This window comes from Etheostoma spectabile, chromosome 8 (assembly GCF_008692095.1).
Source record: "Etheostoma spectabile isolate EspeVRDwgs_2016 chromosome 8, UIUC_Espe_1.0, whole genome shotgun sequence".
In the NCBI taxonomy this organism is placed as follows: Eukaryota; Metazoa; Chordata; class Actinopteri; order Perciformes; family Percidae; genus Etheostoma; species Etheostoma spectabile.
This window is the reverse complement of record NC_045740.1, coordinates 34010672-34024173: the sequence shown is the minus strand read 5'-3', so window position 1 is coordinate 34024173 and position 13502 is coordinate 34010672. Positions and strand designations below refer to the sequence as shown.

The 13502-nt window shown below is 42.9% G+C and overlaps 2 protein-coding genes and 1 long non-coding RNA gene across 5 annotated transcripts in view; 2 read left to right on the top strand and 1 right to left on the bottom strand.

Moving 5' to 3' along the window:
* Positions 1-5026, top strand: part of LOC116694615 (uncharacterized) — a 6616-nt gene extending 1590 nt beyond the window's left edge. The window contains exons 2-3 of the long non-coding RNA XR_004333225.1: positions 4340-4343; positions 4932-5026. This is a non-coding gene — a long non-coding RNA (uncharacterized LOC116694615). The remainder of the gene's footprint in view (positions 1-4339; positions 4344-4931) is intronic.
* Positions 2116-7649, bottom strand: c8h11orf24 (chromosome 8 C11orf24 homolog). Of its 3 annotated transcripts, none has more exons than XM_032524367.1 (4): positions 7532-7649; positions 4327-4454; positions 4065-4182; positions 2116-3595 (listed from the first exon to the last, which is right to left on the bottom strand). In XM_032524367.1, the coding sequence occupies exons 2-4, from the start codon at positions 4378-4380 to the stop codon at positions 2664-2666; spliced, it is 1104 nt and encodes a 367-aa protein (XP_032380258.1). In that variant the 5' UTR covers positions 4381-4454; positions 7532-7649; the 3' UTR covers positions 2116-2663. The 3 variants fall into 3 exon arrangements, with proteins under 3 accessions (XP_032380258.1, XP_032380259.1, XP_032380257.1); XM_032524368.1 differs by having other exon boundaries at positions 4354-4454; positions 7532-7648; XM_032524366.1 differs by having other exon boundaries at positions 4065-4215; positions 4354-4454; positions 7532-7645.
* Positions 7650-13079: 5430 nt separating this feature from the next.
* Positions 13080-13502, top strand: part of cox8b (cytochrome c oxidase subunit 8B) — a 3630-nt gene continuing 3207 nt past the window's right edge. The window contains exon 1 of the mRNA XM_032524394.1: positions 13080-13349. Coding sequence (XP_032380285.1) covers positions 13242-13349 — 108 coding nt within the window. The 5' untranslated portion in view covers positions 13080-13241. The remainder of the gene's footprint in view (positions 13350-13502) is intronic.

Sequence of the window (13502 nt, the reverse complement as noted above, 5' to 3'; positions counted from 1 at the left end):
GGGGGGGGGCACCCCTGCTTTAATGGGCAGGAGTAGGACCTCACAGCTGTTCCGCCTCAGGTCACATCTTTGGAATCATTGATCAACCGCACTGCACCGGAGCAATCCCAGGAATTAAAAGTCGCAGATAGAGACCAACGTTAACAGACCCAGACCACGATGAGAAAATCCTCAACCTGATGACATGCCTAAGAGGTCTCGGTGGTCCCCCCCAGGCCTACTGACTAAAGCAGACAGTATATACTTTGGCCCCGACTCAGCAGGCCACATCTGGGGTAACTTAATGTCGGGCGATGGAAACACGTCTTTTGAGAACACTACCTCTGTGGAACCATGTAGAAGTTTTTGCACATGGTTATTTACTTTTGATTAAAGTATGAAGAGGCCAAGCTCCCTACGCCGTGGAGTCACTCAGCTCAGATTTGTCAGGTTTTCATGGCACGCCACTGCTACTGAATGGTCTGCCATCTCGGCAGGTTGCAGGGATTATTCAACTGCAAAAGCTGGGCTACTAGAATCTTACTTTTGGAGTTTTTGCCATCGTTTCTATCACTTCTTACCACAGTCAGACAGACTGTTGGAGAAAAGCCAACAGTTTATCTAAATCACTTTATTTGGAGTGCAAACTAAAGGGGAGCACACCTGACATGTCGGTAAGATTTGTTGAAAACGGGCTTGTCTTGCAATAAAGTTATTGTTTATCCTACTAGTGTTGCTAGAGACTTTTGTTCTTCACCGTGCAGTTACATCCCGACTCCGCTAATAATCTCTCATTGCACAGGAAAAACAAAAAGGGTTGTTTTGCGCCGACCGGTGTGATCACGCAAATGCGTGGGTTCGCTTGTAACCACGGGCAACAGTGATGTCACAATGTCCATACGTCTATATCACTGCAGCAAGGTGAGAGGTTAGACCCCTGCAGGTTTCAGGGCTGAGGTTTCCAGAGCTCATCAATTTTCTTTTTAAGTACAATATTACTATTTGTCATAGAAATGATGGCCAAAACTAGAACAGTAAGACTATTATAAAGCCTGTATGCAGCAGTACACATGGGACTATGAGCACAAAGCTCAATATTGAGATTATTAAAACTAAAATGAGTTATCAATTATTAACAGTGACTTTGGCGTCCAGGTTTTCGTCGAGTTCTCTTTAAACTAGCTTCATCTGGCTATAGTTAACAAAAAAAATAATCAAAATCTCTATATTAATATGTACTGCTTTCCCATGTAGAAAATGTTCATGAGAGTGTTAATGCGTGACATTAACTAAATTATTCAACTGTGCAAAACAAACCAAATAACCTATTTTGTTTTTAAAGCAACACTAGAGAACTTTTCCCGCATTGAACTTGTCCCATTATGACTTTAAATTAAAAAATTTAAAAAAAGGGTACAAAAAGTTACATAGTGTTGCTTTTAGTGAATTTAGTTTTCTCAATTTGGACAAACTAACAATATGATCACATGCTCATAACTCAAAGTTTATGATATTGAATTATCGCCCAGCCCTGTTGATGTCATTTTGCACACACGGTAGGTGGGAGTGTTTCATGACACGCATTACAGCGTCAAAGATTAATCCATTAATCATTTAGTTGGCAACTATTAAATTATTCTCCAACTATTTTGATAATGATTGATCGGTTTGTGTCATTTTCAGTTAAAAACTATGAAGCTTGTGTGATGTCAGCTTGCTAATGTGAATATGTTCTAGTTTCTGCTCTCTGTGATGGTAAACTGAATATATTTGAGTTGTGGACAAAACGAGACATTTGAGGACGTCACCTTGGGCTTTTGGGAAACACTGATCCACATTTTAGAGACCAAACAACTACTCCATTCATCAAGGTAATAATCCACATTAAATGCCAAAAGAAAATATTCACTAGTTGCAGCCCCACTACGCATCAGGGTTCATTCCCAGTGTAACGTGTTTTAGACAAGCTAACTGAAGTGCCTGTTCCAGTGAGGGCGAGGTGGACTGAGAAGTCTTAAAACAATTTCCTGGTTATTTATTTCAGTCACTTTTATGTGAAGTTCATTACTAGAAAATTAAGGTTACGTCTCTGATACATTTAGTGTCCAAATTCATATAAACTTGATTTTGTTGTTGTTGATATTCCTATTCTTTAATGAGCACTGCACCTCTGTGTGACTACATGCATCTAAAAAGATACAATAAACAATTTGACAGATATTTTGGAAACATGAAAAATCATCTGTTGAGCTTGTTATCACCTTGGAAGCCTTCTGATTGGTCCAACAGCCCTGGAACCATCTACAGCTGGTCTGCCCAGCATTGTGGCGGAGATTCCTTCGTGGGCCAACAGCAAAGGGCTTTGCACGCACGCATAGAACTCGAGTTACATCCATGTAACCTCCATTTATGATGCTCAACATTTGGATAAACAGGGACAAGCTCTTGACATTCAAACCATTAAAGAAGGAAAAGCAGAGAGGACAAAGCGCTAAGTGGAACTGTTAAGAGGGAAACAGATCAGCGACTGCTTCTGGGTCAGTTCAGTCCATTCCTACTTTTCCATGAAGTCACCTCGTGAATTCAGAGCACCAGCGTGTTACCTCCCAGTCCGTCTTTTACTCCCGTCTCCAAGCACAAAAACAACCTCCAAGCGTTGTGCTTCGCTTCTTCCTCGCCCTCCCTCACACCCCAGAGTCAGAGTACATGCCGTTGATCAGGTAGTCCACCTGGGTGTAGTCCTTCCTCCGGTAGCTCTCGTAGGCCTGCGTGACAAACACGGCCACCGTGACCAGGAAGAAGAGCAGGCCGAAGAGCAGCACGGACAGCAAGGACGCCGTGTCCACCAGCTGCTTGGTTAGAGGAGCCCCTGCCACGTCCACCGCGGGAACTCTGGGTCCCGGGGCGACAGGCGCGCTGTGGCCAGTCGGCGTGCTAGGACTGGTAGTAGGTCCTGTGGGTAGAGAGGTCTGAACTGGTGGCTTCTCAGTACTCAGGGCGTGATGTGGCGTGGCAACTGATGGTGGAGGAGGGGACATCTTTGTACCATTGGTTGTAGTCAAAGCAACGGTTGGGTTAGCCGTTGTAAGTCTGGTTCTTGCTTTTACAGAGGTCTCAGGGTGTGGAACTGCGGCTTTTGATGTTGCCGTTACAGGTGGTGTTGTAGACGCCGCTGCTGTAGCAGCTGACGGGGGAATTATTGCTGTGGTTTCTGTAGTCAGTGTTGTGGACGTTGCTGTTGTAGCAGCAGACCGTGGTGTAGTTATTGCTGTTTTTGTAGTCATTAGTGTTGTAGACGTAGGTGTTGTAGCAGCAGACGTCCCCAGTGAAGTGGGTGTGACTACATTCCCAACAGGCTGTACAGCTGCGGCTGTAGCAGCACCAGTGCTGCTGGTGGTGGTGGTTCCACTGTGAGCCGCCTGCGTGGCCAAGCCTGTGGTGGTGGAAGGCGGAGTTTGCGCTACAGAGTCATTTAACGCGCGGCTGACCGAGGTGTGGCTGGTGGGCAAAGATGAGTTGGTGGGAAACTGGTCCTCCGGTTTGGCTTTTAAGGGCCCAGCGGTTGCATTTTCACTGACATCACCATCATCACCCGGGGAACAAACACCTCCAGTGTCTAAAGAGAAAACATCAATGAGTCATAAAACATTTATACTATACTGTTTACGTAACCAAAGCCTATGGAAACAGACAATATGTGATGAAAGAAACACCGACGAAAGCAGGTTTGTAAAAGTATTTAGACCTGTTGAGTTTGTTAACCAAAAGGTGACGTGAAAACTTGCAGACTCCTGATTGGTCGGAGAGAATGGTCACTATTCACTGCGTCATCATTGCTAGCGACAGACAGGGGGGGGCCTAAAACCTGCCTTGTTTTTTGTTTTTTTTCATATGGGTCAAACTAAAAAGTGCAGTGGCAGGACTCTTTAGTGCTTGTTTGCGGTAACAGCACCCCCTACAGGGGGATTTGGGTATTTTTCTCCCAATTAGTTTGGAGACATTACCTTATTTAATCCTTAGTGTGGTATTAGTAGTTTTACTAAAGTTCAGAATCTGAATACTACTTCCATCACTGTCATACTCACGAGCAGCAGAGCAGTTAGCTTGTGTTGTGTTCGGGGGCTGGGTTGGGCCCTTCTTAGATCCTGGGGAGTCAGTGAAGAGCAGCAAACAGAGGAGGCCAAGACACACCAATAGAGTCAGCTGGAGCGTTGAGGGACACGGGGACATGGTGGGCTGGGGGGTATTGACAGACAGACACACATACAGACACACACCACACACGGACACACACACACTAAACTAAAGCAACACACTCACATACGCCTAGAATGGATTTTCACACACCCAATAGGCACAGTCAGGTGCACATACCATCAACTTGCACACACACGCAAACATTTGGAGTTGAGGCTCAGCTGAAAATGGGAGGACGGAGACCAGCAGGACGTGAAGGCAGCATCCACTCTCTGGACCTACACAGGACACCAACACAACGGCAGCCATTAGAGATGTGGAAGAGACACTTTCATGTTTTAGTTGTCCTACCTTCAACACAGCAACTGGCCACTGTAGATTTCAGTGACCTGCTGGGGCGCCCTGATAGCTCAGATGGTAGAGCTGGCGCCCATATTTAGAGGTTTACTCTATATCTTCAGCTGTCCGGTCATTAAAGGCCTAAAATGCCCCAAAAAAAATATCTTAAATCTAATCTGAGTCCCGAAACTTGCTTATAATAGACTGTGTGATGGAATGCATCTCCACCAACATTGGGTCTCCTTAACTGTTTCAAAGGGATGTTATCATGTATGAATGCACTTGAAAATAAGGACCATTTTGAAAACTCTTCCATCAGATTTGTTCAAGGATACGCAGACTTTTGAGACTCGACTGTTGACCGTCTTTTAAATGAGTCTGGTGTTATTTTATTTATCAAACCCATTTATTCCAAGTGTTTGCCCCAGTGTATTGCAAGCCCGGTGGCCCACCAGGCCTCAGTTGCCCCCCATCAGGCCTAAGCTGGAAATTATTTTGGTGTGTATTTTTTTTTTTTTTTTTAACTACAGTCACAGCAGGAAGGCTCGGTTGGAATCTTAGACGTAGTAATTTATAAATTTCAAATTAGTTTTTAGCACTGACTTAATGTAGGTCTCTATGGAGTCCGTCTTATTGCTTTTTAAAATTCTTAATTCAGCTTTGATGACTCAGTTATCACAGAAACTATTGGGCTCTACATTAATGCTGCAGTCAATCTGTGACTGGCACCAGCCGGGCCCTCGTCGAAAAAAAAGGGACTTGCCACCGGGCTGAACAACTTTCTTCCCAATGAAGACATAAGCCTTAAAAACTGCTCACAAATTAATATTTCCTTCTTTTTTTTTAAGTCTCAGTAATTTTCTTAAGACAGCTGGGGACTGCAGTTTGTTTTTTTTTGGTTATAAAATCGTTTTCAATCAGAACAATGTTGATTTCGGTATAGACAAACTGTACTGTTACTGAACATCTGAAAGAAAGGTTGTTCTGATATGCTAAAATGAATCCAAACAGCATAACAACAACTACAAGCACACATTATTGAAAATCTTTTCAAATAAATTGCATTCAGCCTTTACTATTATTGTAGTAGGGAGTATGATTCAAGGATTTCCATAACAGACTTTACCAAACGTGAGGACTGACTGCCAGCTAGTGGCAGAACACAACTCTCACTCTGTGCAGTAGAGCCACTTATTAATGTTCAGTTTATGCAAAAAGCTCCAAGCCTTTTCCAAAATGTATTCAATTTTACATAAATGTTTTTTTTTCCCCCCCCAGGAGGAAAAACATTGTTTAACATTGTATATTCCTCTTTATATATTTTATTATGTTTTCTTTCTAAGATAAATGCTGGAATAATGTTACATATCACAGATTTACAGAAAAGTCCTAGTTTCTGTGGATGTTTCTTTTTTACTTTAACACAATCATACACACTTCCAAAACATTATTTGTTAGACAGAATTTGGTAGTCCACCCTGCACTAACTCTGAGGACCCCCTAGGTAGGGGGTGGGGGAATCCCCAGACGCCTCCCGATACAATATCATCACGATACTTGTGCCATGATAAGATATTATTGCGATTTTCAACATATTGCAAGATTCTAACAAACTGACCACCACATATAATAAAAGATCCATACTTGGCGCCTGTGTATCGATACAATATTGACACTTACAATATCGCGATACTATGCTATATCGATTTTCCCCCACCTCTACCCCTAGGGGTCACGGACCACCTATTGAATAACTGCTTTAGAGACAATTGGGTCAGTGCCTAAAAATATTGAATTGGGTAACCAGCCCTAGTTAGGAGGCATAAGAATAGAGCAACAGTCTGTAACCCCCATACACACATTTACATAACCCTTTTTTTTTAGGGGGTATCTTGCTTTTGCCTCTCACCTGTCACTTTCATTTGCACCAAAGCAGGTGAAACTGATTCACCATCACTTGTGCTTCCTAAATGGACAGATGATGTCCCTGAAGACAGACAGACAGACAGACAGACAGACAGACACACAGACACACACACTTTGTCCAAGCTCTTGTACTGGGACAGTAAAGTGTTCCCATGATTCTTCTGAGCACGGTATTAACAACTGGAATGACTATTAACACTTCTCCCATTCAGCTGCAGCACCCCGCCTGGCATAGTGACCTGCCCTAAATGCAAACAGGAAGCACTCAAAGGTCGTTACAGATGCATACGTGGAGAAAAGTAGTGGTAGACACACACCAAGCATGAGGTCTGGTCTATATAGACGACCCGCCCGTCGGCGAATCCAACGAGGAAGCCTCAGGACCAAAGTCTATTCAAAAATCAGGCTATTTAACGCAAATCATCCACTCACACTACCAACCAACCCAAAACGTTATTTAAACAAATATCTTGATAAACCAACAAGTATCCACATGCACTAGAGTTAGTTAGTAAGGACAACAGTTACAGAAGTCTAACGTTATCTCAACAATATATTAAATGTGTTGTTGGGTCCTTATACGGTCTATGGGTCCTCGGTCAGCTCACTATATGCGTCCGTTCTGTGGTCAATAAGCCAAAGGAACAACCATAGACTGTATACAATTAATAACATACAGTCTATGGAGACAACTCATAGAGCACACTACCGCCGACATTGGGCCAAGTAACGTTAAAAGCTCGTAATTTAGCGACGTCGTCGCCAGCAGCACCAATAACAGCAGAGATGGGCGAGACCAAAGTTTAGCTCATATTCGACTAACTTACCGCTAACACGGTGACAGGAAGCAACACGAGACAAACGCTTACAACTCAAACTGTTAGCGTGCCAGTTAGCAGTGTACATTGAAACATGAGTTAACAGTGAATAATGAAAATATAGCACCCTTAACAGAGCACACCGCTAACATGCCAAGCCTAGCTGATGCTAACAAGCCATTAACATGAGGGAAGGGTTTCTTAATAGTCTAGCTAAAGTAAACGCAAGCGCTAACATGCTACCTACAATTACTGTGACTTCGGAGACTTACCAGCGATATGTTGGGGCTACTTTGATGAAGACAACACAGACAGCGGGCTGATGAACTCAACGTTTCCTGTAAGCAGGAGGTAAGTGTCCTTCTTCTGCGCCTTTATTTCTGGCAGCGCAGACTCGTCATCGGCGTATTTCCGCCCTCTGCAGGTCACACCAAACCAAAACAGGAGGCGATTAAAATGCCTGTTCTTGCTTTAGTTTGCAGCAGCAACATCATCATCATCATCATCAACAACAACAACAACAACAACAATAATAATACTAAAAATAATAATAATAATAATAATAATAATGATAACACACTTTCAAACTGGGAAGCTGGAAGCTCTGTTTAAAGTAATGATCTTTTATTTTGCCAGTCCAATCAGACTTGATAGTTTTGATGCAGTAATATATTAGGGACTAACATGACACACATACTATACGAGGCTTTAAATGTTCTTTTGTCATCATGTACTATAACCTCGGACCTTGATGTACTATTTCATTACTTTAGCTTGATGATAGTCTATATCGACGACGATTTGAAGTCCAAGCGATAGTTCCGATGCCATTGGAAATCAGATGTCCGTCCCCTTCCTCTTTCTTTATGTTGGCGTTCTAACCTCTGGTGGATTTCTGAGGACTATGGTTACCTGGTCCTCAGGTCTCTGCAGGGTAAATCCAGACAGCTAGCTAGACTATCTGTCCAATCTGAGGACTATGGTTACCTGGTCCTCAGATCTCTGCAGGGTAAATCCAGACAGCTAGCTAGACTATCTGTCCAATCTGAGGACTATGGTTACCTGGTCCTCAGATCTCTGCAGGGTAAATCCAGACAGCTAGCTAGACTATCAAAACTACTCCTGAATGTACACATGTTCCACCAAAACAAGTTCCTTCCCGAGGCTACTTTGCCGACGCAAAGACAGTTGTCTGCCTGGATCTTGGAGTAGAGCCGCTGCTCCTTTGCATCGAAAGGAGTTGAGGTGGTTCGGGCATCTGTAGCAGTAAAAGCTTCTCAGCCAATCAGGGGGTTCTACCCACACCCGTTCACAGCCTCCACCTTGCCCCCCCCCTCTCCTCCTCAAAAGCTACAGACTCAGAAATGGCACATACTAAGGAAAGCTCATTGTGGGACTGGCTCTAGTGGCTGGAATTCTGGACCAAGGCTGAACTTTGGGAAACAGACTTCAGATACAATATTAGGGGACCACTAAGGTCTATATAAAAGAGACTTCAGATACAGTATTAGGGGGCCACTAAGGTCTATATAAAAGAGACTTCAGTTACAGTATTAGGGGACCACTACTTCTATAAAGAGACTTCAGATACAGTATTAGGGACCACTAAGGTCTATATAAAAGAGACTTCAGATACGTATTAGGGACCACTAAGGTCTATATAAAAGAGACTTCAGATACAGTATTAGGAACCCACTAAGGTCTATATAAAGGACTTCAGATACAGTATTAGGCGCCACTAAGTCTATAAAAAAGACTTCAGATACAGTAGGAACCACTAGGTCTATATAAAAGAGACTTCAGATACGTATTAGGGACCACTAAGGTCATATATAAGGATACTTCAGATACAGTATTAGACCACTAAGGTCATATATAAGACTTCAGATACAGTATTAGGACCACTAAGGTCATATAAAAGAGACTTCAGATACAGTATTAGGGGACCACTAAGGTCTATAAAGAGACTTAAGATACAGTATTAGGGACCACTAAGGTCTATTAAAGAGACTTCAGTAACAGTATTAGGGACCACTAAGGTCTATATAAAGAGACTTCAGATACAGTATTAGGCCACTAAGGTGTATTAAAAGAACTTCAGATACAGTATTAGGACCATAAGGTCTATAAAAGATACTTCAGATACGTATTAGGACCACTAAGGTCTATAAAAAGACTTCAATACAGTATTAGGGACCACTAAGGTCTATATAAAAGACTTCAGATACAGTTATAGGGACCACTAAGGTCTATATAAAGGATACTTCAGATACAGTTTAGGGGACCACTAAGGTCTAATAAAAGAGACTTCAGATACAGTATTAGGGACCACTAATTCTATATAAAAGAGACTTCAGATACAGTATTAGGGACCTAAGGTCTATATAAAGAACTTCAGATACAGTATTAGGGACCACTAAGGTCTATATAAAAGAGACTTCAGATACAGTATTAGGGACCACTAAGGTCTATATAAAAGAGACTTCAGATACAGTATTAGGGACCACTAAGGTCTATTAGGATACTTCAGATACAGTATTAGGGGACCACTAAGGTCTATATAAAGAGACTTCAGATACAGTATTAGGGCCACTAAGGTCTATATAAAGAGACTTCAGATACAGTATTGGGGACCACTAAGGTCTATATAAAAGACTTCAGATACAGTATTAGGGACCACTAAGGTCTATATAAAAGGACTTCAGATACAGTATTAGGAACCACAAGGTCTATATAAAAGAGACTTCAGATACAGTATTAGGGACCCTAATTCTATATAAAGGTACTTCAGATACAGTATTAGGGGACCACTAAGGTCTATATAAAAGAGACTTCAGATACATTATTAGGGACCACTAAGTTCTATATAAAAGAGACTTCAGATACAGTATTAGGGCCCACTAAGGTCTATATAAAGAGACTTAAGATACAGTATTAGGGAACCACTAAGGTCTATATAAAGAGACTTCAGTTACAGTATTAGGGACCACTAAGGTCTATATAAGAGACTTCAGATCGTATTAGGGACCACTAAGGTTATATAAGAGACTTCAGATACAGTATTAGGACCCCTAAGGTCTATATAAAAGAGACTTCAGATACGTATTAGGGACCACTAAGGTCATATAAAAGAGACTTCAGATCAGTATTAGGACCACTAAGGTCTATATAAAAGAGACTCAGATACAGTATTAGGGACCACTAAGGTCTATAAAGAGATACTTCAGATACAGTTATTAGGGGACCACTAAGGTCTATATAAAAGAGACTTCAGATACAGTATTAGGGACACTAAGGTCTAATAAGAGACTTCAGATACAGTATTAGGGACCACTAAGGTCTATATAAAGAGACTTCAGATACAGTATAGGGACCACTAAGGTCTATATAAAAAGACTTCAGATACAGTATTAGGGACCACTAAGGTCTATATAAAAGACTTCAGATACATGTTAGGGACCACTAAGGTCTATATAAAGAACTTCAGATACAGTATTAGGGACCACTAAGGTCTATATAAAGAGACTTCAGATACAGTATTAGGACCACTAAGGTCTATATAAAGAGACTTCAGATACAGTATTAGGGACCACTAGGTCTATATAAAAGAGACTTCAGATACAGTATTAGGGACCACTAAGGTCTATATAAAGGATACTTCAGATACATTATAGGGGACCACTAAGGTCTATAAAAAGAGACTTCAGATACATATTAGGGGACCACTAAGGTCTATATAAAGGATACTTCAGATACAGTATTAGGGGACCATAAGGTCTTATAAAAGAGACTTCAGATACAGTATTAGGGGACCACTAAGGTCTATATAAAGGATACTTCAGATACAGTATTAGGGGACCACTAAGGTCTATATAAAAGAGACTTCAGATACAGTATTAGGGGACCACTAAGGTCTATATTAAGCATCCAAAGAGCACCATGTCATGAGAACTTTAAGTATGCAGAGGTAACTTGATAATATGTAATAACTTGTAAATGATAGGGTTTTATGTGTTATATGAGGAGACAGGGTTCAGCAGCCTAGCACCAACGCCGTTCCCCAAGAAGACCTGTCCCAACCTCCACCAGACCTGTCCTCAACAGATGAGCCTGTAGGCTGTCAATCGGATAGAAACAGTCACCAGGGCAACAATGTGGACGGATAGACTGAACTCTTTGTCCATGCTTTCATTTGAAAGGGAATTGCATGCATGTGTGATTATTTAGCAGCTATCTCGGATTGTTATGCTGTTGTTTATACAGTATGGTTAGATATGTTATTCATATAATTATTCTGAAGAAATAAGCTACAGGAGAAATGTTTGATTGTTTTCCTGCTGTTTGTGTTCAGCAGCTGTGTCAGATTCAATGCTGCTGTTATTTCATGTCACTAAAGTCTTTCTGTTATTCAGAATTTATAAGAAAAAGTTCCCTGCCCGCCGTGCTGGGTAAATAAATGGAGAGAGAAACAGACCCAAAGATATAATTCTGTTTCAGTATTTTTGTGTATTGAATGTTCAAAAGAGATAAATGAAGTTAGGCTTATTGCCAAAGTGTATCTTTGTCCACTTCAGCACTGAGCTGAGGACAGCGACACAGTCCATAGGGAGTTGGGTTGGGAACCGGAGGGTTGCTGGTTCAAGTCCCCACATGGACCGAAGTATGGTGGTGGACTAGTAACTGAAGTGATGCCAGTTCAGCTCCTGGGCACAGCCAAGGTGCTCTTGAGCAACACACAGAGCCCCTAACTGCATTTCCATGGGAAGCCCCCCCCCCCACTCTGACATTTCTCCATGTTGAGCATGTGTGTAATAACAACAGAGTCCATCCATCCATCCATCTTCGACCGCTTATCCGGTGTCGGGTCGCGGGGGCAGCAGCTCCAGTAGGGCCCCAAACTTCCCTTCCCGAGCCACATCAACCACTCCGACTGGGGATCCCAGGCGTTCCCAGCCAGGTTGGAGATATAATCTCTCCACCTAGTCCTAGGTCTTCCCCGGGCCTCCTCCCAGTCTGGACGTGCCTGGAACACCTCCCATGGAGGCGCCCAGAGGCTCCTTACCAATGCCCGAACCACCTCAACTGGCTCCTTTCGACGAATCCGAGCTCCTCTCGGATGACTGAGCTTCTCACCCTATCTCTAAGGGAGACGCCAGCCCCCCTCCTGAGGAAACCCATTTCGGCCGCTTGTACCCTATATATAACAACAGAGTGTAAATTGTAATTTCCCTGTGGGACTAATAAAGGATACATTACTATTATTAAATTAGTGGAATGGCTGTATATTAATTTCAGGACAAGATTCTGGAGAAAGCTTCATGCAGCAATACCACAGGCCAAGCCCTTTTGAAGGGAACTGTAGGCTTCTAGTAGGTCTAGATATAAAATACTACCAGGCTATCATTTCCTCTAGAAGTGGGGGTTTCTTCTATGCAGTAGAAAGTTGAACACAAGGAACAAATCCAATAAAATAACTCTAAATGACATGTAGACTACTCCTGTATATTTCACCTCCAGTGCACTGTACTGTATTGCGACATCGTTTGAACTTTGAACTTGATAAAGAAGTGATATATTTAGCCTTTATGATTTCATTTGTGGAAATAAATAGCTACGTGAAGCGTCTCCTCGGCAGGCGGCTGTGGTGTTGTGTTCCCAGGGACAGGAGGAGGACGTGGAAGTATCTAGGCCTAGAGGCGGTCTATCTATGGGGAAATGTACCCGGAGGTGAGCCGGCCAATTAAATTCCGACGCCAGTTGAAGGCGTTCAACGTGACGGTCCCCTCCCTCCATCCCTCCCACACATACGCACGCACACACGCACACAGACACACACACACACACACACACACACACGCGCGCGCGTGCACGCACGCACGCACGCACACACCCTGCGCGTGGCACATAGAGAAAAACAGAAAGTCAGGTAGAGCTGCCTGCGGAGTTGTCCCTAACTATTGTCCAGTCTCCGGGTCCGTCGCCATGTCTCTGCCCACCGTGTCCCGCCTGTTCAGGAGCGCGCTCAGGACTCAGCTGGTCCCTGTGGCCCATGTCTCGGCCAAACCTGCCAAGCACCACATCTCTGCGGGGGTGAGTTCACGTTCACTCGGCTGTCCTAACATGACGGCGGCAGGGCAACAAATGCCCGGCAACAGGCTGGAGGTATCAGGCGGCAGCTTCAAAGGCGCTATTAGCTTGATTAAAGCGTTATTAGCTTGATTAAAGCGTTATTAGCTTGATTAA

Excerpts from the sequence above, each read along its gene's own strand:
- c8h11orf24 (XM_032524366.1), bottom strand. The coding sequence starts at position 4,380 with ATGTTTGCGTGTGTGTGCAAGTTGATG. Across the intron at positions 4,216-4,353 it reads CGTGTGTGTGCAAGTTGATG|CCCACCATGTCCCCGTGTCC; the intron begins GTATGTGCACCT and ends AATACCCCCCAG. Across the intron at positions 3,596-4,064 it reads AGCTAACTGCTCTGCTGCTC|ACACTGGAGGTGTTTGTTCC; the intron begins GTGAGTATGACA and ends TTTTCTCTTTAG.